Below are 26,787 nucleotides of genomic sequence, written 5' to 3' on the forward strand. Positions count from 1 at the left end.
ACTGGAAAATTAAGTGGAATAAAACATCTTGCAGCAGACATTTTGCAATAGCTGCCTCTTGTGGATACTCTTGTTTTAGATGAAGTATCTCAGCTTTTTTAATCTCCCACCTCCCCTTCTTCCCACTTCCCCATTAAGATTTTGATCTTAATCTGACTCCTGTCCTTACACACACTCTTTTGCTCAACCTTCTTAGCCTGTCCTGGCTACTGGATTAAGCATTAATGTTGTTCTCTCTTTGGCTGGCGACCTTGCTCTTTGTATTTGGCCCTGCACCAGACCACTTAAACGCTGATAGCTCTCTGCTGTCTCCCTGCAATGATCAAATAGACCAACAATTTGGAACAATTCTTAAACAAAAAAAAACCAAAACCAAAACAAAAAAAAAACAAAAAAAAACCAAACAAAACCCTGAAAATGAAAACCAAACCAACCAAACAGAAAAAAAAAGCAACACAAAAGGTCCCCCCAGCCAACTACTCATAGCAAACCCAAGGCACTCAATGCCAAGAATATCAACTGTTTTGATAACCCAGTGCATTGCCCAGATGATTGCAGCACCTCTCTAGGTGTGCAGTTAAGTGAAACCAGCTGAGGAGCAACTGGTTGTCACTGACTCAGTTAAAAACATTCATTTTGTAGGCAGGTGTACACCACTGTGAGGATTAGAGACCCTTTTGTTACTGATAACCATTGTTGTTTTCGTGTTTGATTGCTTGTCATTCTGATAATTAAAGCAGAATTTGTCTATTCAAATTTTTTGTTCAGTTTGAAACTGCTTTGTGGCTACACTAGGGGGTAGGCACAGCAGAAATAATATCAAGATTAACTGCAATAATTTTCTTACTTTTGGACAAATAAGTTCGTATGTCCAAGGTGGAAAAAATAAAAAGAACCCCATACAGTCTTGTCAGCATAGGATCACAGTCAGTGTCAGTATTATAATTTTATCCTTAAAAAAAATAACCAACCCCAAAACCGAGAGGCACCATGCAGTATAATTGGAATGTAGAGGGCAAGGAGAAACTAATATTATTATCCAATGACAATCTACACCCTCAAGTTATCTGGGGCTTTTAGCGTCTCACATATGTACACTCGTAATTTGTGTTAAAGGAAATTCTTTATCCTAGGTTTCCCACACCAAACTCTTAGCTGTCCAATTCTTAGAAAATTAGTAATTGAGCGGTACAGGAATAGCAGCAGCTCCAGCTGGATGCCTCTGGGGTGGCACCCACAATAAAGAAATTCCTGGAGTTTTATACCCTTATGTTCTGTGCACCCAACCATCACACGCTGTTCATGTGCTTTGCACATGCCTCTTGGTCCAGTAATGAATTCTGGTGTGGTGTCTCTTCATTCCTCATCAAGCTATTTCATTGTCTTGAGGTGGGTGTCAATTTCTTCATGTGTCTGGTTGTTGCTCCTTACTAGGATGCAACTCCTTTATCTTCCAGTTTGCACTGGTCTCAAGGCCTTCATTTATATAACTAAGCACGGATTAAGTTCAGCTTTATCTAGGTAGGAGTTAGAGCTTGTGGCCTAAGGCTCCAGTGACTTCAGTTTTCCCATGCTAAGTGACTACTCATGCTAAACAAAATCACTCAGTCAAAAGAACTCAGTGAAAGGAATCCAGCTAACTAAATGTAATTCACATCATCTGCTATGTTTGAGTGCTCATAGGAGCCGGAAGTACTCCTCTAAGATCGGGGGTGTAGCTAGAACAGTTTAGTGACATGACTTGGTGCTGCAATTGCAACGGATTGTTACATAGTGAAGACAAGGACATTTCACTTCAGTGAAATGTAATGCTCTTTTTATTATACAGATGCTTCTGTCCTTGGAATTAGACTGAGATTACCAGAATAAATTTATGTGATTAGGTCCTAAAGACACAATCTCTAGTTGCTGTCTAGATTGGACTGTAACCTCAGTTCCAGATAGCTCTCATTACAAAATTTTCCATTTTGCAGAAAATAGGAGCCAGATGTGAGTATTTTTTTCTCCTGTTTCTTTTTAATTTTATTCCAGTGACACAAAGGGCACTCACCCAATGTTGTGGCAGCCATCAAATGAGGACATGGGTGCAAAACATGGCAAGGCTGAGGCAGTCTCTTTCTCCTACTTTTGCCATTTAATTACTGCATAGATTTAAACTTCAGAAATGAGGAAAGAAGGGGGAAGAATGCCACTAGGTTTTTGATATATCACTTGTGTGATGAGAAAAGAAATATGCCTGTATTTGATGTTAAATTGTTGTTAGTGACTGTACTTATTATGATTATGTTACTCTTCAGGTATGAAGCTCTGTTTCCACTGGTGCTATCTGGTTTGATGTTTGTGTGGATAAATATGGAACAAGAAGCACTGCAGCACTATGGTCTTTCACTTAAACCAAAGGTAACTGCTCCAGATACATGTATGAGGTTAATTGTCTGGGGTTTTCTTTTCTTTTTCCTTGATGATATAATAAAGATTTTGAGTGATTTTCAGAGAGCAACAGTTTGCATTTCTTTAAGTTTGGGAAGCCCATATCAGCTGTTTTATGAAATAGGAATGTGACCTTGTAAGAGAGATTTATAGTTTATGTCATTGAAAATGTTCCATATCAGAGCCATTTCTTGGAATGCAGGAAGTCAGTTTGACTTAGTGGTATGTTCTGTAGGCTACAAAGCTCTGTTTGAGTGTAGTGCTAGTTCAGCATAAGGTACAGTAACTCTTCAGAGTAAGTCAATGTACACTGTACAATGTCACTGTACTTTTTCATTCTGATGGCAGAATCATGAGTGAGTGGCTGAAAAGAAATAATTTTATTTCAGAAATGACCCATAGAAAATAGCAGAAATCTTAGTTTGATTTTGTCCTTCCACTCGTTCTTCAAGGACAGAGTTTTATTTCTGGTTAGATGGACAAGGAGCTGGAGACTAATTTGGAAGTAGCACCTACTTGGAGTTGCCTGGAGAAGGAGTTTTGTAATCAACGCAACTTCTAACTTCTTTCACCTTAAGTTGCTGACAGTATATTTCTTAATTTCTCAAACCCCGTGCTGCTTGCCCTGTTATTTAGCTTTTAGATTAGGTCAAGGGTTTAACAAACTGTGGCTATGCATTGGTTCAGTTAGATGCGAAGTGCTGGTTATAGAGTCACAGTATCACAGTATGCTAGATATTGGAAGGGACCTCAAAGGATCATCTAGTCCAATCCCCCTGCCGGAGCAGGAACACCTAGATAATGTTACACAGGAATGTGTCCAGGCGGGTTTTGAATGTCTCCAGGGAAGGAGACTCCACAGCCTCCCTGGGCAGCCTGTTCCAGTGTTCCGTCACCCTCACTGAGAAGTTTCTTCTCAAATTTAAGTGGAACCTCTTGTGTTCCAGTTTGTACCCATTACCCCTTGTCCTATCATTGTTTGCCACTGAGTAGAGCCTGGCTCCATCCTCGTGACACTCCCCCTTTATATATTTATATACACTAATAAGGTCACCCCTCAGTCTCCTCCAAACTATAGAGACCCAGCTCCCTCAGTCTTTCCTCATAAGGGAGATGCTCCACTCCCTTAATCATCTTTGTTGCCCTGTGCTGGACTCTCTCCAGCAGCTCCCTGTCCTTCTTGAACTGAGGAGCCCAGAACTGGACACGATATTCCAGATGCGGTCTCACCAGGGCAGAGTAGAGGGGAAGGAGGACCTCTCTCGATCTACTAACCACCGCCCTTCTAATACACCCCAGGATGCCATTGGCCTTCTTAGCCACAAGGGCACAGTGTTGGCTCATGGTCATCCTGTCGTCCACCAGGACCCCCAGGTCCCTCTCCCCTACACTGCTCTCTAACAGGTCGTTCCCCAACCTATACTGGAACCTGGGATTGTTCCTGCCCAGATGCAGGACTCTACACTTTCCCTTGTTACATTTCATCAAGTTATTCCCTGCCCAACTCTCCAGCCTGTCCAGGTCTCGCTGGATGGCAGCACAGCCTTCTGGCGTGTCAGCCACTCCTCCCAGCTTAGTGTCATCAGCAAACTTGCTGATAGTCAGAGCCAGGCGGATGTGCACCACAGCTCTCCTTGGCTTCTCCCACATGTGCTGTCCTTGGTGGAGTTGGCAGAAAACCTACCACAAAATAAATCATGTATTAGAGAATCCAGCTCAGGCCTCTGATAATATGTGATTATTTTTAATTAAAATGTTGTCAATGTTGAGTGTCTGTTATTTGAGTTTTTCCTTTTCCCAAGTGAAAAGGAGTTACTTGACCTCTTAAATTCCATGAAGGCTATTTCTCTTCAGGTCAAGTGATATTGTGCTGAGAACTGAGTGAAGGAGATGGAGAATATTTTAGTGTTCTCATTCACAACTTAAATCAACTGAGGATAATCGCAGTCTTTTATTTCTGTGGGTCTTTATCCACATGCTTGTGAGCAGTGGAAGTGTGTGCATGTGAAGAATATTTATGATGAAAAAAGATGATAAATCTACAGCATTAAAATTCATTTTTAGTGTAGATAACAGCGGAAGCTCCGCTAATAATTTGATCGTCTCACTTGTACAATCTTTCTGGCAGATTCATTAAAGTATGATGAAAATATGGGAAAGATTTGCACTCTTCATTGTAATACTGCTCTAATAGCAGCTGATAGGGAAGTAGGTTTATTTCTCATTCTTTTAAGTAAAAATACGGTGGTTCTGTCAAAGTTGATATTAGTTGATATTTGGTATTGATTTCTTCTGCTGTCTTTCCAGCTTGCTGTTTTCAACTTCACCTATGCTACTGATATAACTCAGTTTCGACAGCTCCACCTAGATGATGTCCGCCGGTCTTTCTTCTTTGTATCCTTTTGCTGGTTGTTGTGTTCCAGGGAAAAGATGGGTTTGTTGCAAAAGGACCTACAATCAAAAGTTACGGTAACCATTAGAAACAGAAGCTGGTAAAGATTATTTGACTCATGTTGCTCAATAGACAATGGTCTTGTACATTATGTATTTTGATTTATTTAATCAGTATGAACTGCACTGTTTTGGAATCTGGTTCCTCGGCCACTTTGAAAAGGATGGTGACCATTTAAGACCATTACAGTTGAGGTGAACTTTCTTCTTGAGGAGTCCTGGTTTTCGTTCGGTTTTGACATTTTGGCTTGAGAAAACTTACTCAGCCTTCACAGATCAGTTGGAAAGGGTAATATTAAATTTTTTCTCATTTTCTCATGTTTAGAGTGTGGTAGCATGTTAGGAAGAAAACATTAAGGGCCAGGCAATGAACATGGCCAGGCAGATGAAATGAGGGAAAGTTCTTGCAGCCTTTGTGAAAGTAATGTGGGACAAAGGGAACCTGCAGCAGAGGAAGTATGGTATATTCCTTGTTGAGAAGGTGGTTCAGTGCTAAGGAAGGAGGCAAAACACTTTGCTAGGTGTTGAGCTTTTGTGTACGCTTTGGAGTATACCTGAAAAGCAGCAGTAAATTTATTGATTTCTTTTGCTATTTTAACAAAAAAAGAAGCTAACTTTTAATAAAGCTGCTGCTGTCTGTCAGATGCTAAAAGTTAGCCAAAGCAAAAATCAATCCAGTGGTATTTTTTTAAATCCAGCATAGTACTACTGTAATCTAACACCTGAATATAGGACTACTTTAATCTTATCTTAATCTAAAACACTTGAATGTATTTTGTCCAGATCCTGAAAAAATTCAGTTTGCAGGTCTCCTTTGCAGAGACCAGGTATGATACACACCTGCTTGAAAAATGTTGTGGCTTTTTTGATTTAGATGCTGTTTAATATTTAGAAATAGTGGTACATCTTTTCTACTAGAGCAGTCACATTGCCATGATGACCCTGTGAGCTGCATATCTTAAGATTGTCCCACGGTTCCTATGTAGGGCCCAAAAGTCAGAATGTGCAGGAAGGCTTTATAGCCTGGTCTTCCAGAAGATTCAGATTGCTTACACTTACCATTTTGATTAGACATATGTGCTGCTGTCTTTTTGTTTTATTGCAAAACTGTTGTTCTTGTAAATCTTTAACTGGCAGAACTGTGCTATGCTGTTAGACTGCTGTGTTACTAAACTTGAAATGATGTGGTACTCGGGAAGCATCATTTCTTTAGTTATGCTGACCTCATCCTTGCAAAATATTGCAAGAATCCCAACAATTCTGCTGAGCAGTTGGCAGCAAACTGTTTATGCAGGGACTTAAATGGTCCAGTGCAGGAGCTATAACAGGAGTGGAAGGACTGGAGGGAGCTCTGGCAACAATAGCCATTGTCAGAGCCTAACCTCTGCCAGATGCAAAAAAGCAGTTAAAACCCATTCTTCTGCTGAAGAGGTATGAGCTAAAATGGGCCCCAATGAGCTCAGGAGGTAGAAAGGTATCTTTAATGGGCTTATGTGGCAGCAAGTGTTGTACCTAGATGAAAAACGTAGGGTTTATAAAAAAAACTTCCAGCTATACAGATACTGCCAGAGTTGTCCTCCCTTCCTCAAGGAAGGAAAAAACTGGGAGTCCCATGTTGCAATGGATAGACTTTGTATAACATTTGGACAACAAACCTGTGGGAGGAATAACATAAGAACCTTTAGTCTTGTTTCATAGTCAGCTACCTCTTCCAGTCAGTTCCTCTGTAAAGCCATCTCTTTTGGTGTGCAGTGTACATGCGTATGTCATTACTTTCTGCAAAAGCACGTGTGTTTAAAAGCACAGCTGGGATTGTGGTCCAATATGTGTTCCTATATTGCTAAGTAGGAGCCCAGAAAATACAAGCTGCTGTTCTCTTGCAGGTAGCTCAAGATAGGCTCTAAAGCCTTACCCAGTCTTACCAGTCTTACCCTGTCTTCTTACTCTGTCTCCTAAATCTACATAGTCATGTATGAAATCTTGGGTAGAGCTAGACAATACTTTGGGTTTCTTAATGCGGTGTAAAGCTGTAATAGTGGGTTAGCGTCTTGTAGTTTCATGATAGGATTTTGAAAGTGAATTGAAATGAAGTGGGAGAAAGGCTAGAATGCTGGGTCTGTTTTACTGCAGCCATTTCTGTGGTGTACTTTCCTTAAATACGTTTAGGTTTTCTTCATAGTCACAGCTTTTTTTGGCACTGGAAACATAGCTTCTGTTAACAGGTATGTTTTATTCATTGATTTGAAACACAGAATACAAAAAATTTCTTTGTGCAGTTGGCAGACTAAATATAAATTTGGTTAGCAAAATCAGGGCAGCAGAATTAAAACAATAGTGGAATAATGATAACAATTTATTTCATTTCTGCTCTCTGTAACATGTTCCCTAAGAGCCTGAGATTGTTGGTTATGAGGTTGTCTCAATTTCCATTAGAAGTTACTGGCAGTATAAGCAGCAAGAGCTCGGCTGCTCACCATCAGCATGACACCTTGAGAGACAAAAGCAGAGAAAAATTATAGACAAAGAAAAGTGAGGTTGGTAGTCCCTGCTAATTTAATATTTGTGTAGGAGAAAAGAGCATTGGAAGCCTTGTTTAAAAATGTACACACAGTGTGTTACAGAGATAAATAAATGCACTTTTTTTTTTTAATTTAAAATGCTATTTTGAAGATAGGTTATAATGTCTTTTTAATGTTTCTCTAGTTTTGATCCTGCTTCTGTCTATTGTTTCTTGACTGTGTTCAGTCCCTTCATGATGGGAAGCTTGCTTTTGCTGAAGGTTAGTAATCTTACCTTAGTGAAATTCTCTCAAAAGATCTGTTTAATAAATACCATATACACAGCTGTTAATTTGCATTTCACAAAAACATATATATGTATTTGAGCTTCATTAGCCTTCTTAACATGTGTGAAGCTTTAAGTCTTTGTAGTGTATCTAGAGATAGATCCTTCTGTTCCCCAGAAGAGAGAAGCTAAAGTGCACAGAAGTACAATTTAACTGCATTAGACTGGTTTATTAAATTAAAATGGAAATTTTAAATGTTGAAAAGACAAGTTATTTAAAAGATTATAAGCTTTCCTGTAGTGTCATATCTACACAATACCGTGGAGGTGTATATATATATATATATGACTAGCTTTATCTACATTTCATTAAGTACAGGTTTTGAATGCTCTACTGATTTGGCTGCCACTTTACAATAAATAGTATTTCTTAGATTTTTTACTGGTCTGTCAAAGATTGGATTGCACTTTCTGTTTGCAGGCAAGATGTGAGAGCTCTTCTCTAATATTTGAGTAAAGGATCTGCCAGAGAGGTAAAGAGGCAGGTGAGAAGATGTGGAATTTAGGGTTATTTCTAAAATAAGCAGTATTTCCTGCCTCTGCCTTTCTGCTGCTTCTGTCCTAGAGAAAGCACTTAAGTTACAGGTATACTGCATGTTATACTGCAGGACATATGTTAATAATGCAAACCTCCAGGATGTGGGAGAACAGGTTTTAGCAATGCATTTACGCTATTAACTTCAGGATTACAAGTCAGTTTTGGAAAGAGAAGAAGACAACATTCATATTTCTAACGTGTTTGTTTTGTTCTTAATTCACTGAAGTATTTACATTTGCTTGGTTTGGTTTTGGAGGGGCAGTGTGATCCTTGCCTTCCTGAATACATTTATATATTCAGGTTTCTTTTTGTGGTTGAGATGAAATTGTGCTATTCCACTGGGAGCTCTGCCGTCTGTCACATGAGCTGTTGGATGAGAATAGTTCTGTCTTCTAGCCTCATTGAAATGTTTATCACTAGTGCTAAAATGGATAAATGAAGTGAGGATCATTAATGTGTTTTAATTAACGTTATCCATATTGCCTCATGGCTTATTTCACTGCAGTTCAGCTGTGACCATAGAAGGGTTTTTTTTACTCATTTGCTAAACACGCTTCCTGCAAAATTATTTTCTACTCATTCTTGCCCCTATTTTATTTTTGCAACATGCACATTCTGTGATAATTTCAAAAGCAGGAAAATGTTTCCACACCCTGACAAGTTGTTTTGTAAATATGGCTATAAATCAAAATGTAGCTTGTATTTTAAACAGGTTGCCGTCCCGTTTGTTCTGGTGTCATGTGCTTTTGAAGCTATTCAAGTCACAACACAACTGTCTTCCAAGAGGTATAGTAAGTGCTATATTTCTGCGTCAGTAAGGGTTTCAAATCCATTTTGCAAGAATTCAGAATTGTCAAGTCTCAATCTCAATTTAAAAACCAAAACCAACCAACCAAAAAACTCAACCCAAACAAAACCCAGTAGATCACATTGTTACTTTTATTTATTATTACGGTTTTGGTTTTTATTCAATGATTTTTGCAATTCAGCAATTCTTTTCTTACTATTAAATGAGTATAAATGGAAGTGTTGGCCCTGTCTGAAACAATCAGATACTTAATATTCTTTGTTGACAACACAAAGGAGCACTTTTCCCCCCCATAATGTAGAAAAATTATCAGAATTTAAAGTCTGATTTCTGTTTTAAATTGCATCTGTGCCTACAGTATTCTATTTTTAATGTAACCTATTTATAATGTAACCAATTTGCAGCTTTGCAGCACTGACCTCACCACAAATAGCCTTCAAAAAAAAAGAAAAAAATCAAAAAGCTGGATGCCTTTCCATTGCATTTCAGTGCTTCCCAGGTGTGTTTGTATTACATATTTTTTGCAGTAGGACTAGATAGCTGGCAGTCCTTTCTTCACCTATAAAGATATTTCAGAGAGAATGTGAGACAGGTGCCCAGACTATGCAGAGTGCTGTATCCAGACTTGAAATACTTTTCCTTCAAGACCTTTGTTTTAAATGTTAGACTTCCCTCCGCCTTTCAGTGGATGTGACTGAATCCTCTGATCATCATGTGCGATTACAGATGGTGCTGAGACAGAGGAGACCCCTGTCAGCCACAGGATTTTGCGTTTGTCACTGTGTGATGTTGTGGGGTTGACTGAAAATCTCACTGTCAGTGGCAGGACCACTGCAGAGACTGTCCTGAATATGCTTAGCTGAGCAGGAGGAAGCTGCCTTTGCTCAGTGTGATGCCCTCTGACTTTGTTTTCATCCTGCCTGTGCCCTGCTGTTTGTCTCCTTACACAACATCAGTCAGTACTAACAAGGAGCAGGGCAGCTTGAAATCTGACTTCTTGTTGAAGGACAGCGCAAGGTTCACCATCCCTCTTACCTTCGCTGCCTTAGCTGTGTGTGCAGTGTAGTTGGGCTGTTCTTGGACCCCCAGGGGGTGAGCCCCAGGGTCTTTTACTCCTCACTAAGGCTTATACAAGTGCAGGGCTGCACTGAGAAATTGGGATTGCTCAAAAGACCAGCTTGCGATTTCTATTGCTAGGGCTCAGGCATCATAAAGGTCAGCATTTCCTAACTTGTGAATGCTTGCCTTGGCAGTGCTGGTGATGTTTCAAACTTCTATGTAATGTGCATCTGAGTGTGTGAGAGGGGAAACAATACCAGCTTCTTAAAGGAGGGGATATGAACACATCTGTGCCACTTTGAGGCTGTGGTTGCAACTCCAGCTGGTATTTGTGCGGGCTTCATTTAGCTGTGCCTAGGTACCAGGAGCAGTGACACTGCCACAGCATCAGCCTGGGAACAAGGCAGAAACCACAAGATGTGCCCAGGATCCCTGGAGAGATTGTACTCTGATTATCAGCATGTCCTAAAGTCTGTGTTGCACTCTTTATTGCTTTTGCTACCCCTGCTAGATAAATTGAGCCATCACAGGGGACAGTCTTGCCTTTGCAGTGCATAAACATGCTCTGAAATTAGTATTGTACTTCTGTTGTGAAAAGCTTCCTGCAGTTCAGAAAGGCAAAAAGTAGACTTTTGTGATTTGGCCAAATTGCTCCTAAACTCCCTGTTTAGAGATTAAAGGGAGTTTCTGGGTGTTTGTCTGTTTGTTTGTTTGGGTTGTTTTGCTGTTCATGGGTAATGTTCTGTCAGAATATGTTCTTGAAGCTTGCCTGTGAAAACAACCCTCTAGTTGAGTACTTGCTAGGCTCTACAAGATTGCAACATCCTATCTGAGTCATTAGGAAGTAGGAAGAGGCCATTCAGTGTGTCTGAGGTACAGTTGGTTTGTTGCATCCTTATTTACTAATGAAGCATAGCTGATGTAGGAAATACCAGAAACTTCCTAATCAGGAGGCATTGATATGTATGGGTGTCCCTCCAGCACATGTTTGAGCAATACTGCAGCGGGACATTTTCCCCAAAAAAGCTTTGTGGATTTGTGATGGTAGTACTGACAAATTAACTCTATTCTAGTTAAAGACTTCTCTGTTAATGGGTCAGCTGTTTGCAACATTGCTTCAATGTCATTAACTTAGAAACTAGTTTTAACCAGTTATAGCAATTGCTTTCCTGTAATGTAGGATTTACATAGTTTAATGAAAAGAAGATTAGGTTAATGGGGGGAAAAATAATTCTGCGTGCTCCCTTCTGGTTCCTTTTACTGGCTGCAGCCTACTTTGCAGAAGTAACCTGTCACCTGACAGAAAGGCTCATGGGTTTGGGAGCATGCCACCAAAATGCTGGGTGTTTGCAGAGCAGCTTAAAGGCACTCAGAGATCTGAAAGGGGGGGGGGGGGGGGGGAGCACCTTCCTTAGCAGCCTCCTACCCCATGGGGTGCTTGTCAGAATAGGACCAATCAGCTCGGGTATCTGTCTGCCTATGCCCCACAGCTTTGCTCACTCTTGAGTCCATCTTGAAGCTTCTAAATCAGCTTTATTTGGTCTGACTGGTATGTGAGCTCCTTGCTCAGGAATGGGCAGGTGCTGTTTGTAAGATGCTTTTGTTCTCCAAAAAATTACTTGTGTTAGGTTTCTCTGTTGCAAAACTGAAACTCTGTTCATATGAAGTGTCTTTTTCACTTGGCCATTCCAAGTGCCCAGTGTCCTACTCTGGCATTTGTAGGACAATGCCAGAGATCAAACTGCTTTGAGTGATTGAAAGGCAACTGCAACAAATCATATCTTATTTTAATTTCTTCATGGGGGTTTTAATAATCTTTGTAACATCTATGGCCATAAATAAAGGTTGATGGTCTGTTTGCTTTGTTTTGTTTTTTCTTTGCAGCCTTTTACTCCTTGTTCTTGTGATTTCAGACATCATGGCTTTGGTAAGTTGTTGTTGCACGCTCTCTTCAAATAAGATCAAGAAGCAGAGAGCTCTCCTAATTCCGTCAAGAGAGATCTGAATTAGTTTCAGACTTCAAAGTTTTTGTAACTAGGGCAGTGAATTGGATTTAAATCCTGGCATAATTTAGAGATAAAACTCCTCCAATTGAGGAGGAGTTTGTGCTTTGAATTTCATGTAATTAATGCTTCTGAGGAAGCAATATTCTCATACTAACAAGAGACCAAAATTAAGTAGTAAGTTATCATTCTGAGTTTTCCCTGTGCTTTCCAATCAAATTCTTAGGAAGAGTTGCAACAAAATATTGGTTGTAGCTGTATGCAAAGTTTAGTTAATTTTTCAGGAATTTTGAACTTTTTACTCACCCTACCTGCTCTTGGAAAAAAGAAGAAAAAAAGAAATGCATTACCCACCAGCTCTGTTAGGAGTTGCTAGAATCCAAGAGACCAGCAACATCTGAAAAGATATTTAGTGCCCTGTTAGGAAATGGTATCTTCAGAAAGCTTGTGTCCAAAACTGAGGCTAGCTAACACAACGCAAGGCTGAACCGTACCCCAACATAATTTTTACAGATTAAAAGTATGTTTTCATTGTCCCCTCAAACTGTCTTCAGCACAGCAAGCAGTGCCACTGGGTATCACAAGATAAACAGAAACCTGGTTGAGCTGGTGTTCTCAGCTAGCAGATGCTTGGTGTAGCATCGTTCCTCTGGAGTAAGCGTTCCTGATGTGATTTCCTTATACAGTGTGATCTGTCAATCTCACCTGATAGGAAAATCAGTGAGTAAAAAGCAAGTAATGACTAGTTTGTCTGTAGACTGAGAAATGGAGAAGGTACCGTTTTGTGTAGCTTCAAATAAATATTTGTGACTAATCTGATTTTTTTATCACTTCCACAGGAAAAGGATTTAACTACCAATAAACCAGACTTTTAGCATTTTACTAGTGAAATCAGTCTAACTAGACGAAGAGTGCGGGCATGTACTGGTGGTGTATAGCAAGCCCCACTATATCCAATATGTCTGATATCTCATGCATTCTCCTATTCTGATTTAAACATTTTAAAACAGAAAATATGTGCTTGGTCTACAAAACAAAGTATTACCAAATAGACTTGATGTGCAGCAGCTGTGTGTATATCAAGAAATGAGAAAGTTGGCAGGAAAGAAAAAGAGAACTGGTTTGTGGTCTTGGATCAATGTAGCCACCAGCTAGAATTTGGGGGATTCACTAACACACATGTGCTGTCTTCTCCCAGCATTATTCCCATTTTACAGGTGGGGAACTGCCAGAATTGCCCAAACACACTTGTGGTGGAAAACAATATACAGCTTTCTCTTTGGCACTATGTGTTATTTGTGAACCCATTATTTCAAACAATGAGATGGCTTGGCTTTTCTTATTGATAAAGTTCTCTAGTTTTCTTACTGATAAAGTTCTCTCTCCAGTAATTTTCTGCTTCTTGCAAGCCCAGCTTGACAGAACTTAGTCCATCTTTATCTGTTTGTGTTTACATGTGTAACGTGTAAACCATGTTAAATCTATTTCTGGCTCCTAGACTATTCTTTACTTTGGTCCAAATGAGCATTCCTTGAAAGATCTTGCCCTTGTTCTACTTGAAAAATTAGAAACTTGGAATAAACAGCCTGAAAACATGGTTTTAAAATGTATATTTCAAACTGTGCAGTGTTTATGTACTAATCAAAGTTGTTTTATTTCCTAGCATTTTTTCTTTTTGGTTAAAGATTATGGAAGCTGGCTGGATATTGGAACAAGGTACACTATTTTTTTGCCTCCATTGCATTTTTGACAGGCTCAGAGGTTAATATTGTTGTTTACTTACTCAGAACTCTTGTAATTTTTTTCCAATTAGTCTCCTTAATCAGGTGCTTCAGTTATGTTCCCCATACTTAAAAAACATATGCATGCATGTGTGCACACAGGTATACATATATATATGTATATATCCCAAGCTAAAACTTGGGTCTTAAAATCTGTGCCAGAGCAACATGGAGTAAGTGACAAATCTGGCATGGCAAGAAATAGTTGGTAGGATTTGTTTGATTTCTAAAGAACAGTGATTACATAAAAAATATTTTTATTGTTGTTTTGCATTTTAATTAGTTTTAATCACTGCTAAAATAACAAAACTGTTTATTGTCTTGAATCTAGTTATGTTGTTACATACAATCTCCTGCAAATTAATGAACCATGCGCAATTATGTTGGTGGCTACCAAGACCCCTGCATTTATCTTTCCCCTAGTTAGAGAAGAGTAAATCTGTAGCATTTAAACATAGAAATCACAGCTTAAATGAGAAAATTTGTTTTGCATTATGAGTCGTACTAGCCTCCACAGCACGCATCGTGGGGTAGGTTTTCAACTGTTCGGTCTGTCCTGGGTTACTTGTGAATAGTCCAGAAATAACAAATACAAGGAATACACATTTCAGATTTACCTTCCCTGGGTTGTGGAAATAGATAATATGCTGTAATAAGATTAGTAGGAAATGTGTTCTTAGTAATCCAGCCAATCTGGTCACTTGACACTGTTACTTAAACAGAAGTTGAATAGTGACCCATTGTTAATGTTCTGTTTAGTCTACATTTACTCTGTGCTTTGCTGAGCCCCAGTGTTCCCTGCAGTGCATGCACGTGTGTGTGCACACGTATTCTGCCTGTTTTCTTTGGAGGTTCAAATTCCTGCTTGTAGCTACCTTTTGAAGGTTCCTAATGGGAGGAGACACAGATCAATGAGTGGAAACTGTGCTTTAACATCACACTTCCTTGCTATGATCGGTTTATGGTAAATCATACAGCCTCATCTTTTGGTTTGAATTCCTGTGCAGACTAATAAGGGTAGTAAAGACCTCAGAGAAGTTCCGTTCTGCTGGGCGAGAAGCTTTCTAATTGGGAGTTAGCAAGCAAAAATATAAATTGTTGCAAGGACTCAAAACCTTGCTCTCTGATATACAGTCTTCATAGTGTAGAGATTTACAACGCTGATGAATTGTTGGATCCATTTCAGCTGGAAGTTTGCCTTATCCTGAAGAGTTTAGGGGAGCTCATTATGCCCAATTGTAATTCTGCCTCCGTGTGTGTATGCTTTGAGCGCTGAAGAAAGCACTGAAAAAGCCCTTTTAAAAGAGTAATTTGTAATTAATTTTTAACATGGTAATGCATAATGCTCAGGCAGCCTTAAATTTGTCATTACTTCACTTTTGAGTGCTTGACTTTACTACTACCTGTGTTAGTTTATTGTAGTCCCTTTATACATGTTTTGTGTGTGCGTGTGTATGTGCACAAAAGGTAATAATGATGAGGTTGCATAAGAAACAAGTGAAGCCATAGGTGCAGAGCTGAAGTGGTCCTTCTATTCAGCATGAGCAATACTTTGGCTGCTGAACCTTCTTCTCTGTGAGCATATTTCTAATGTGTGATTCTCAAGCCTGGCGAAATTAGTAGGCAACAGCAGATTTTTATTTATTTATTCCTGAAAGGGAAGATGAGCTTCTTGGGGTTTTGGGCAATTCCCAAAACCAGTGGGAGAGAGATACTAACGTGGCTCTTTCCTGTCCTCCTGTTGCAACAGCAGTGACATCTCTGTGGCATTCCCATTGCAGTGTCATCTGTTGTTGCTTTGACAGCAAGGTCTGAAAATATCCTGTCTCAGCTGGCATTTTAGGCGTTGCCAAAATTTTACCGGGAAGGCTGAGTCAGTTAAGGAAATGATAGTTCTTTTTCTTCCAACTGTTTGTATCTCAGCAAAACCTGTGTAGATTTCATGGAACAAAGAATAGGAGCACCCTTAGGGACAGCTGCGCTCATTTTTCTTTTTTTCCTTTTTTTTTCTCTCTCTCTTTTTTCTTTTCTTCTGGTTTTTTCCTTACCCCCCTCCCCCACACCTTTTTTCCTTTTTTTTTTTTTTTTTTGTGGCACTGATAGGAAATGTGTGTGTGCACGCACACAGTTAGCAAGGTTCATTTGACATTACTAGTTACCACATCATTGAAGTCACAGGTGGAAAAGCAGGAATTTAATTGCCCAGCAAAGATTGGTTCCTCTGAAGTCTGTCAGAGTTCAGTGGTATATGTGCTGCATTTGCAAGGTTGGTGATGTAGATTTCCATACTCATTCTGCTTTGTGGTGATAGCTTTCTACGGATTTTCTAATTACCACGCTTCAGAACTTTTGTCCGTCCTCTCTCTTACTGAGAATGTGCAAGTTCAGTAGGAAACTCTCTTTAGGCAATACTTGTGTTTTCCAATACCGGTGCTCTAAAGTGTCATGTGTAAGTAGAGCTGGTTTTAAATCCCTTATGATAAAAAGACAACCTTCACTGCTTTTTTATGGTGATTTTTATTTCGTAGTGGATCTCTCACATTGTTTGGAAGTAGGGTTTGTTTACTAACATATTTACTTTTTTTCTTTAAATTTCACCACTGTTTCCTGGCTTTTACATCTCATTCTACCATGCCTTAACATGCCATTTTACCGTGCCCCACATCTGCCTTAACAATGTGATGCCTTTATTCTTCTGGTTGAATTTATCATGCCACTTAAATACTGTCTTTGAATGTAAAGAGATTTCTACCTTTCCCACTCTTCCAGATCATTAATGAAATGCTGAGCCACAACAGATCCAACGTGCAGTCCTGCATTACCACATTCTGCAAATTATCAACGCACCATTGATTCCCTCTTTTCAGTAAATTATCAATTACTATAAATATTTATGGTGTCTTAGAAAGTTTTAAAGCTCCTTTGCTTAATGGTCATGCCAAAATCAATGTGAACTTGTGTTTCAGGGAGTGTTTTTTATTGTTTTGATATAATAACAGGATGATAGTCTTGTAGTGAATGCAAAACTCATAGCACTGACTTACGCAAGCTTGTAAAGTCTGCTAATCTTAGCCTCTACTACGTATCTCGAGGTCACCCTAAACTGCATCATATGCCCTAGTAGAAGACACCATTACATTTCATAAAATAATAATGCTGTTTTCCTAGTATTTTAAATATCAGTGTGTAGTATGTAGCTCATGAGAAGCTTGTTCTGACAGTCTTTTGTTTTTGAAGAACAAACAAATTGAATAGCTAGCTTTTCCTCTTCATTGTCACTAAAATAATTTCTCTGTAGCTTTAAAGGTATGTTTACCTCTACAGATAGAGAGATATCTATATAGTGCATGCAATTTGTAAATAGCTATATATTCAAATAGTCAAGATAAATTCTAAAGCTTCTTTATATAACAGTATTATGTAGTTTTATATAGACACATTGTACTATCCCCTTGCTCTTTTTGTAACAGTGGCTGGAAGATAAAGATACAATCTTAACTGTCTTCTGCAGTTTCAAAGTTCAGGGGACATAGATAAAGCACAACAGACTGTTTGTTTTAGGATAGCAGAACTGATGTTAGGTTTGGGATGTTGGGGCTTCTATGTCTGACCATTAAACTAGAGGTCTTGTAACTAGAAAGAAGACAGTGTTTACCAGTGATTTCTAAAACAGGAGTGATGCCATTTGTGGTTTGTTTTGTGTGAAAGAGATGGTATGAGATCCTGACTGGAAATGCAGGAGACCAGGAGACTTAAAATCCAGAATCTGAATCTGGGGTCTCAGTGTGTGCTTGGGGACAATCTTGCAGTTTAGAATAGCATGTCATGAAGAAATAAGGTCTTTGGACTCTTGTGGAGAGTGTTCTTCCAAGTCCTTGCATGAATTGGTTTTGGTTTACTTGCTTTATTTCTAGGGTTTTTAATTGTCATGATAACTTACTCCATCTTCCTGTCTTCCCAGCTTCTATCAGGTCTGCCATCTTAGGAATTAGTTTCTCTTGGGAGAAAGCCACGTTTTGGAGCAAGATTGATTCTCCCCCCCACCCCCCGATCTTTGATTCTGATTGTCTTTCCATATATCTTGCTGATGTACACTGTCACAAAGCCAGGAGATGGTAGTACCTCATATGGTCTCCTCTTTGCCCTTAACACCAAAACAGTGTCTTCCTCCCTCATAAAAAAATTTCCTAGCAGCAGCTTTACCTGTTCAATTCATACCTAGGGCACTCACCTTTCCATTGAACAGACCTGCCTTGCCTTAGCTCATCTGTGATCCTCTCCACCAGCTACCTCTTTTCTACCATTCTGTCCCTGCTCATCTCATCATTTATAAGCATTGCCCCACTGTGCCCCACTACACCATTCTCTTGTATCTGTTTAATGTCTCTTCTCTTTCCACTTCCTGGAGCCTAAAATCTCACTCCTTTTTCTTATTAGCTCAGGTTTGACTTATGATGGAGGAAGCTTGTTTTAAGAATTACCTTGCTTCACTGTATCTGCAGATCCAGTCAAGGGTGAAGTTCTGACCAAGATTTTGCCACAGGTGTTGTAGCATATACCTGTGTCTTGCTTTATTTATTTAAGCACTCCATTACCCCAGCCTGAGAACTAATCTACCAAGCAGAGCTGCCTACAGGCACTTCACCCCCAGTTGCTGGTAGCCCCAGAGATGCTGGCTGTTTGTAATCATGTGACAAGTAGACTGAAATTGGTTTCAATTGTGCTCTATGGCATAATATATGTATTTCTTTATTCTGAACATCTGATATTTTAATGAAGGAGTATAACTATTCAGCCTTTTGCAATATAGCAAGGGAGAAGTGTGTTCATCACTCTTTTTACTAAAGTATGGAGGACCCAGTCCCTTGAATGATAGGTAGCAAAGCAGAGTTTGTGTAGATGTTTTTCCTTTGAGAAAGCCCCTCTGTGTCTCCCAGAATCATTGATTAACACCTACATCTGGAAAAGCTCCTTTTAGGGTGGACAAGGACTCAGATGTCTATGTAGGAACCATGCTGATGGCAGCAAGTTGACAATTCTCTGGTTACTGTCTCAGAGTGTCTGTAGGAGTAAAGGCAGGATCTTCATTTGGCTTCTGATTTTCAGATTTCTCATTCAAGCTTTCTTTGAAAGCTAGAAGGAAAGTGGTGTTTCTACTTCTATGAAAAAATGCAATTCTGGTGCTAGGTGAGGAGATGAGGTGTTACCAGCAGTGCACGAGATGTTAAGCCATCCAGCTGTTCACTGGAGTGGCTGTTCTTTTAAAAGCCGTGCAAACTTCTGTACCTGTAGTGCTTGTACTTGGTGTAATGCGCCCTTGGTGCTTGCCCAAGGGCACCATTACACCATGAAGATAACTGCAGGGAGGCTTTGACTTTCAGTTGGCAACATATGCTTTCCCATGGAGAACTGAGATCAAACCTGTAACACACCCAGGTGGACTTCCAAAGGCAGCTCTTGAGGGAGTTGTGTTATCTTTCTTACTTGTAAATATGCTGTGAGCTACGAAGTCCAAAGTGCACTGAGCAGGTGAGAGTAGGCTTTGTGCCTGACTTCATGCTCTCTTTCTGTCATCTTACACCTTGCCACAGAAGCAGGGCAGGATATGGCTCTTGTAGGTGTACTGCTCTGCTTAGCTAAAGCTGGAGGAGGGAGATACTTATGGGAAATGCATATAAGAAAGATGGTTCCTGATATTTTAAACCTTGAGTTGTTCACATTATTTGCTCCATATGGGTGGGAGTTTATGTGGGTGCAAAGTGCAGGCTGTTAGGGTAGGCTGTTGCTTCTTGAGGTCTGGGCCCATTTATGCTGATAGATTTTTGTAATTGATTTCTTAAAATTATGTATTTTGAGCAAGGTGTTTGTAAGAAGGTTTAGTCAGACTTAACAGAAACAGAAAAATCTTGTACCGTGAGTCAAGTCCCCTTCAGTGTTCTCCATCCTCTTTGGTCAGACCTTGGCAACTTTAGTTGCTGGTACTCTGGCTGTGGAAGAGCTTCTGCTCATTAGTGAACTTACTGGATTACTTTTATTCTCTCACACTGATTAGCAGCCCAGCTTTAAGAGCTGGTGCTTCTCCACTTCACAGAGCTAAATTGCACTAGGCTAGTGCCAGGGTTGTCACAGTCTCGGGGTCGTGAGGATTGATAGTGTTGGCATTATGAGCTTTACTGCTCTTCCGTGGCTAAACTCTCAAACTGAATGGGTCCTCTGGCAGAAATTCCAGGTCATTAAACCAGCAAGTGCTCCTTGCAATCCTTTTTGTGGCTAAACTCAGACTTCATTGAGTCTGATGCTACCCTGCTCATCCTAAAGAGCCATCTGCTTTGAAATAGTGGGTATAGGTGCATCAGGAGGTTTGTGTACCTTTCATATTAGAAGGCCATTATCTTCAATAGTGCCAGGAGAAAAACAAACAGCTGCACTGGATGGACGATGGACATGGGTGCAGCACTCTTTTGTCTGCAACTTTAACCTGAAATGTCACTGGATTTGGAAAAATTCTAATTTCTTAATGGCTTGTGGTTTATGTTAACAGCAGCCTGCTTCAGACATTGAACACAGGATGCTGGCTATACTAGGTCATCTCTCAGTCTGACCCTAAATGCCCACCTGTAACACTAGTGAATATCAGGTACCAGAATTTGAGCAAGAGAACAGTTCTCTACATGCTATCCTTTTAAATCATTAGTGACTGTCCTGGGTTCGGCAGTAGCAGTCATTTTTCTCCTTCTTAGTAGCTGGTGCAGTGCTGTGGTTTTGACTTTTGGCCTGGGAACAGCACTGATAACACCGATGTTTTCAGTTGTTGCTAAGTGATGTTTACCCTGACCAAGGACTTTCTGAGCGTCATGCTCTGCCAGGGAGGAGGGGAAGCCAGGAGGAAGCAGGGCAGGACACCTGACCCAAACTAGCCAAAGAGGTATTCCATACCATAGCACGTCATGCCCAGCATATGAACTGGGGGCAGTTACCCAAAAGGGTGAGATCACTGCTGGGGTGGGGCTGGGTATTGGTCAGCGAGTGGTGAGCAGTTGTATTCTCTTCCCTTGTTATTTTCTCTTACCATTGTTGTCGTTGGTGGTAGCGGTGGTGATTTGTGTTGTACATTGGTTGCTGGACTGTTCTTGTCTCAACCTGTGGGAGTTACATTCTTTTGATTCTTCTCCCCATCCCTCCAGGAGCGAAGGGAGGAAGAGGGGGGAGTGAGCCAGTTGCTGCATGGTACTGAGTTACCAGCTGGGCTTAAACCACGACAGTGACTTAAGCACTTCCTAACCCAGAAGCTGCATCTTTGTATTGTGTTTATTAGCCAGTCTTGAATTCATTTCTTTAATCTCTTTGAAACCATTTTTCACCACAGCAGAGAAATACAAAAATTTTAGAAATGTTGAGTGAAAAAGTAGTGTTTGTTTGGTTTTTCTTTAAAGCTGCTCATCACTGGAATAGTTTTCTCTAGAAAATTTGCACTTCAGCTGACAGAAATATCTAAATATCTGAGTTGCCTTACTAGCAAGGACTGTATATCTGATAGCAAGCTCTCCCTAGATTTTGTGTTATCAATTCACAGCAAACAGAAGTTTTGCAATGTTTTCAGCCACATATGTTGAATTACCCACTTGAATGAACTACACCCAGTACCACTTATTCACTTGGGTATATGCTCAGCTGTGTTTTCTATCGTGCCCACCATTTTATTTTGTCACGGACTTTGTATTTTATACGATAGTGCTACTATGACTTTTGTCTTCTAGGAGCAGCATATATAAAATGACATGCTGGGCCAGCAATTAGGCCTAGTTAGAAAAGCAAATATTTGGAGGTTGTTTATGTCAGGGTTTTTTTTACTCTGTAAATTTGCTTTTTTCTCTCACCTCTTTTATCTGTTTCCTCCTTGCAGCATTAGCCACTATGTGCTGGTGATGTCACTGACCATATTTATGATGCTGATGAATGGGCTGGCCCAGCTGCTGACTACACAGAGACTTCAACTTTCCAGAGGGACTAAGCATCATTCTACATGATGAAGTGATACGTGTTCCTGCCTTGTTCCCATCCTCAGGCTTCCTCTAAACCAAACTCCACCTCTGGAATGTAAATAAAAGTTGATGGACTAGAGTGCCAAAATCCCATCCAGGGATCAGAGTGCTCTGCTGATACAAATTAAGTGCTGCCTGTGCCTGAAATTTGCATTTGGAGGTTGCCATTTAGGCATCAGTGGGGCTCAAAAAGCCTCCGCTTTCTTCTCCAAGTGTACGTATTTCTTGAAAATAAAACCAGAAAAAATCTTTTTAGAAGAAATAGGCAACCATCTTTTGGGTCGGGTATTTGTTCTGGTTGTTATAACTTGTCTGCCAGCTATTTGTCTCACACATGCTCACTCTCAGTAGGAGTCTGCAAAGTCCTAGATTTGTTTCATGTCTTGCATAAGCATCTCACAGACTAAAGCATAAATGAAATCAGTCTGGGCAGATCACTGATTTTTATGTGCCCAATGTGGCATGCACATTTGAATATCTCTGAAACTGGCTATACTTTTTGCAAGCTGTGTCAACATGCATGTGAGAATATGTTGAGGCAGGTTAAGACTGGTGCTATGTGAGGCTGCTGCTGTGAGACATCACCTTTTAGCTAACCTTGCTGTGAACTGCTGCCGCTGACCGTGCTCTGCTGCTGCCTCCTGTGCTCTGGCAGGCCGAGCAGCATGACAGCTCAGGTAATTGATCCAAATGAAAAGGAACCTGATGAAAGAACTGTAAAATCACATTCCAATTCCCTGCTCCAGCTCGTGCCAGGGCAGGCAGGAAGGCTAGGGCTGGTTGTTCCAGTGGCAGCCCAGAGTTAAATCAGCATAAAGAGGTCATGAAACTGCAGCTGGAGGTGGTGGTTTGCATAGCATGATGCCATATGGAGGCTTTTCCCTTTGTTTCCTTGCTTTCATTTCTTTTTATGTTCTAATTACAAGCAGCCTGGGTAGTGGCTGCGCCATGAATCAAACACAGACACAAATTCCCTGGTTGTATGCTGATTACAAGTGAGAGCAAAGAGCCAGGGTGCTTAGAGGCTCTGCTGTGGCAGATGCATCTGGGGACCCAGTAACGGCAAATCCATTGCAGCAGGCTTTGAGGTAGACTTGTAACTTTGTAGGCCTTCCAAGAGCAAACACTAGCTTCCCTACCACTACCCCACAGTTGAATAAGTAGCACAGACCTACACCTCACTGCTTCATCATTCCCTGAAGTCAGCTGTTGGGAGAATTACACAAAAATTGTATCTCCTGAAGCAAAAAATGTATCTCCTGCTCAGCAGGAGGCTGCACAGAGCTGGGCGTCCTGCCTTTGAAATGGGTTTTTCCATTTACACCATCAGTAAAAGGGCCTTTGAAGCAGCTCCCTTTGCACAGCAGAGGAAGCAAGTGAAAGGGAAAAAATTTCTTCTTTCTGTCCCATTATATGATGGCATCGCTAAAAGTTGTGCTATGCAATATCTCTATGGCACACCCCCAACTTGCAGCCAGGCCTTCCTACCTGGCAGCTGATGCATATGGTACATGATGTTGGCAGCCAAGGCAAGACATTCGTCATGAGGGTTGCTCCAGTGCTCTTTCTGGCCATCTGGCATTTGGCCATGGTCACACGTCTGTTTAACGCTCTGGAAACTAGTCATCCCTCTGCAGGAAGTTTGGCTGGGAGAAACTAGTCACAAACCTCCATCTGCTTCTTGAGTGTTACAGAAAATATCCTATCATGGGCCTGCAGTCATCTGTGCAGCTTTCGGCTGCCTCTTTACAGTGTCTGAGCACTAGAGTGGGAGTAATTTGCCCACTAGGTAGTGGTACAGTGAACGTAGAATCATAGAATGGTTTGGGTTGGAAAGGACCTTAAAGCTCACACAGTTCCAACCCCCCCTGCCACAGGCAGGGACACCTCCCACTAGACCAGGTTGCTGAAAGCCCTGTCCAACCTGGCTTTGAACACTTCCAGGGATGGGGCAGCCACAGCTTCTCTGGGCAACCTGTGCCAGTGCCTCACCACCTTCATGGTAAAGAGCTTCCTAACATCTAATATACATGCATCTTCTTTCAGTTTAAAGTCATTCCCCTTTGTCGTGTCACTGCTTGCTCTTATAAGTCCCTCTCCAGCTTTCTTGTAAGGCCCCTTTAGGTACTGGAAAGCTGCTCAAAGTTTTTCCAGATCCTTCTCTTTTCCAGGCTGTCTCCATAGGAGAGGTGCTGCAGTCCTCTGATCATCATCATCACCCTCCTCTGGACTTGCTCCAACAGCTCCATGTCCTTATGTTGGGGGCCCCAGAGCTGAACACAGTACTCCAGAGCAGAGTAGAAGGGGAGACCTCTCTCGACCTGCTGGTCATGCTTTTTTCCTACTAGGAATGTGCTAGCACAACAGTCACAGAAGGTATTTCACATCTGTTACAGGCTATACCCACAGATTTCCATGTGGGAAGGTGGACATATGCCTGCTGCTGGTAGTTGACCATAAAGAAAAGGCAAGGAGCAACCATGGGCAGGTGGAAAATTGCTGCTAGCGCAAAACCTGTGTGTAGGCATGGGAATCTGCCACGCTTGTTCTCCTTAAATCCAGTGAGTCTCTGCTATGGAGAGCTGTCCCCACCTCAGCCCCAGCCTCCAGCTGTCTACAGTGTACTGTATCATTGCAGGGTACTGCGTCATCAGCTTTGTGGGACCTTCCTCATGCCTTGAGACCTCTATCTGCAGTGCCATCATTTCAGTACACGCAGCTACAGGCAGCTGTACCACTTAGCATCCCAGTCTACATTGCTGGAGCAATTTTTTTGCAAAACTACTGTTTGTAGAGCAAATTCACTGATAGGAGCAGCTGAATAGCTGGCATTGGTGTGATGTGAAGGAATTGACTGAAAAAGTGGGAATGTGAGACCCACAGGCTGTCACTCTGAAGGCACATCTTCTGCAAGCCTGTCAAAACTGTGTGTTATTTATGACAAGACCAAGTGGATATTCTACCCTCTAAGTGAAAACACTGGAGGTAGATACTGTCTGGTGCTGCAGGCTCCTGGGACGGTGCACAGGAGCTCAGGCCTGATGTCTTTCCTTACCACAGGGCTGGTAATAAAACAGCATCTCACCCCACTGCATCTGCTGCTGCTCATCTGTGCTAGTAGGAATAATCCATATGCTCTGCTATGCAGGCAAGTGGAAATGGCTGTCCAAAGTACAACCTGCATCAATTACTCTTTCTGCTTATGGTCTTTTTCCACAAGGTGGGTTTTGATTATTACATCCATTCTTGTACTAGCTGAAAGCTATTGGTGAGCATGGGAAAAAGTTTGCAACACATGCACTGGTTTTCCCCTGTGCTCCTCTGCAGGGGTCTGCTCTTGTTTGCCGTTTGCTCTGAATGGGCCGTAGTGGTAGCAGCCTTAGCTGACCTTTCTCTTTCCCAGCACTGGTCCTTTGCATCTCTGCCGTTCATGGATTCAGTTTGTAGCTGAGGCTGCGGGAGCGCTGGAGCACAGCTCAGGTGGAGAGGCAGGATTGGCTGTGCTATTCCTGTGTCTCCCCAGGGAAGGCTCTTGCCAGAGTCTTGGCCCGCACTTTTGGGTTTATTTCAGCACAGGACAGTGTCAGAAATTCTCCCACTCAGCTAATTTGCACAGCCCCGTGGGGTGTGTTTGTGACAGTGTCAGCTCTTCCCTCCCATGGATGTGTGCTCCTCTCCTTTCCAGAAGCAAATGTCATCAGCAATAAAAAGTCCTCCCCAGCCCTGGGAGCTAAGGTAGGGGAAAAAATTTGTACTCAGCTGAGTTTAAGCTTTCTTTGTCTCTGATGTGGGTCTTTGAGCATCATCCCTCTTCGTGGAGTCCAGAAAGGGCTTGGGCCACAGAAGGGGGTCTCTGAGCCTGCAGTGCCTTGCAGGCCACTGCAGGTATCACCCAGCCCCTGTGTTTTCTGCTGAGGGCAAGAAGGCAGAATTATCCCGAGCCCTCCCGCCTGCCTTCTTTCACCTGCAGCAGGATTGCAGGCTCTCTGACTGCTAGAGCAGGTGAGGCTCCAGACAGTGCAAACCTCCGGCAGGGACAGATAGGTAGATTGACGCTGTTATCTATGCCTGGGGCTGCACAGCTTTTTTTTTAACTATGCTGATATTATATAAACCTCTGCAAAGCCTGTATCTTCTTGATTTCAGAGCCATGAGCCCATGAAGAGCTAACCATAAGCCTGGAGTGCCCATCAGGTGATGTAATGTGAGAGAAACTGTACTGAAAAGCAGCTGATACAAAGATCTTGTACTCTTCCGTGCTAAGAGCTGTTCTCTGCTATTGTGTTATTAAGGCTATACACTGCAGCCTTTTGATATCCGTCCAGGGAGTGAGCTGTTTCTTCGGAGATGATGAAGCTTAGATTGTATCAAGACCTCTTATGACTCAAACTAAATGACTTCCCCCTCCCCCTCACAGGGTATATCAGATTTTACAAGCTTTGGCAATTGCAATGCATGCCGTGGCTGTTAGTTGTAAAGCTGCTACAGCCTTCACATTCTTGAATGGGAATATATGAATGAACGTTTGTGGTCTTACCCAAACCTTGCTTTCTAGCATCACCCTTGAACCCTTGAGGTTTCTGGTTTGGCTACAGCACGAAATGTCATTTCAGTTCCTACTACCCCAGCTAATCTGTAAGCATCTGGTGCTCATTGCTTTTCAAATCTTTTCTGATTTGCTTTCAAATCCCTTTTCCTGTGTCCCTGGGGTGTTGAGGGTACTTCTCTCAGATGCCTTTGGCAAAGTGGATGAGAGCATGGAGGGTGCCATGCTTGCTGCTGCATCCTGGTAGATGTGGGGTGCTGTGAGTAGGAGCCAGCTAGAAGGAAT

At 41.4% G+C, this 26,787-nt stretch overlaps 1 protein-coding gene across 9 annotated transcripts in view; it reads left to right on the plus strand.

Moving 5' to 3' along the window:
* PIGN (phosphatidylinositol glycan anchor biosynthesis class N) overlaps positions 1-22,230 on the plus strand; it is a 102,098-nt gene extending 79,868 nt beyond the window's left edge. For 6 of the 9 annotated variants that reach the window (XM_057399406.1, XM_057399407.1, XM_057399408.1 and 3 more), the window contains 8 exons: positions 2,298-2,400; positions 4,738-4,824; positions 7,048-7,103; positions 7,585-7,660; positions 8,976-9,049; positions 12,015-12,057; positions 13,797-13,849; positions 21,818-22,230. In XM_057399406.1, coding sequence (XP_057255389.1) covers positions 2,298-2,400; positions 4,738-4,824; positions 7,048-7,103; positions 7,585-7,660; positions 8,976-9,049; positions 12,015-12,057; positions 13,797-13,849; positions 21,818-21,941 — 616 coding nt within the window. In that variant the 3' untranslated portion in view covers positions 21,942-22,230. Of the gene's footprint in view, positions 1-2,297; positions 2,401-4,737; positions 4,825-7,047; positions 7,104-7,584; positions 7,661-8,975; positions 9,055-12,014; positions 12,058-13,796; positions 13,851-21,817 lie in introns of those variants that run through there. The other 3 variants (XM_057399411.1, XM_057399412.1, XM_057399410.1) reach the window with 3 other exon arrangements.
* The last annotated feature ends 4,557 nt before the right edge of the window (positions 22,231-26,787 follow it).

The sequence above is a fragment of the Pezoporus wallicus genome, unplaced genomic scaffold, assembly GCF_028554395.1.
Source record: "Pezoporus wallicus isolate ANWC-B61680 ecotype Strahan unplaced genomic scaffold, APGP_CSIRO_Pwel_v1 contig_818, whole genome shotgun sequence".
Classification (NCBI taxonomy): domain Eukaryota; kingdom Metazoa; phylum Chordata; class Aves; order Psittaciformes; family Psittacidae; genus Pezoporus; species Pezoporus wallicus.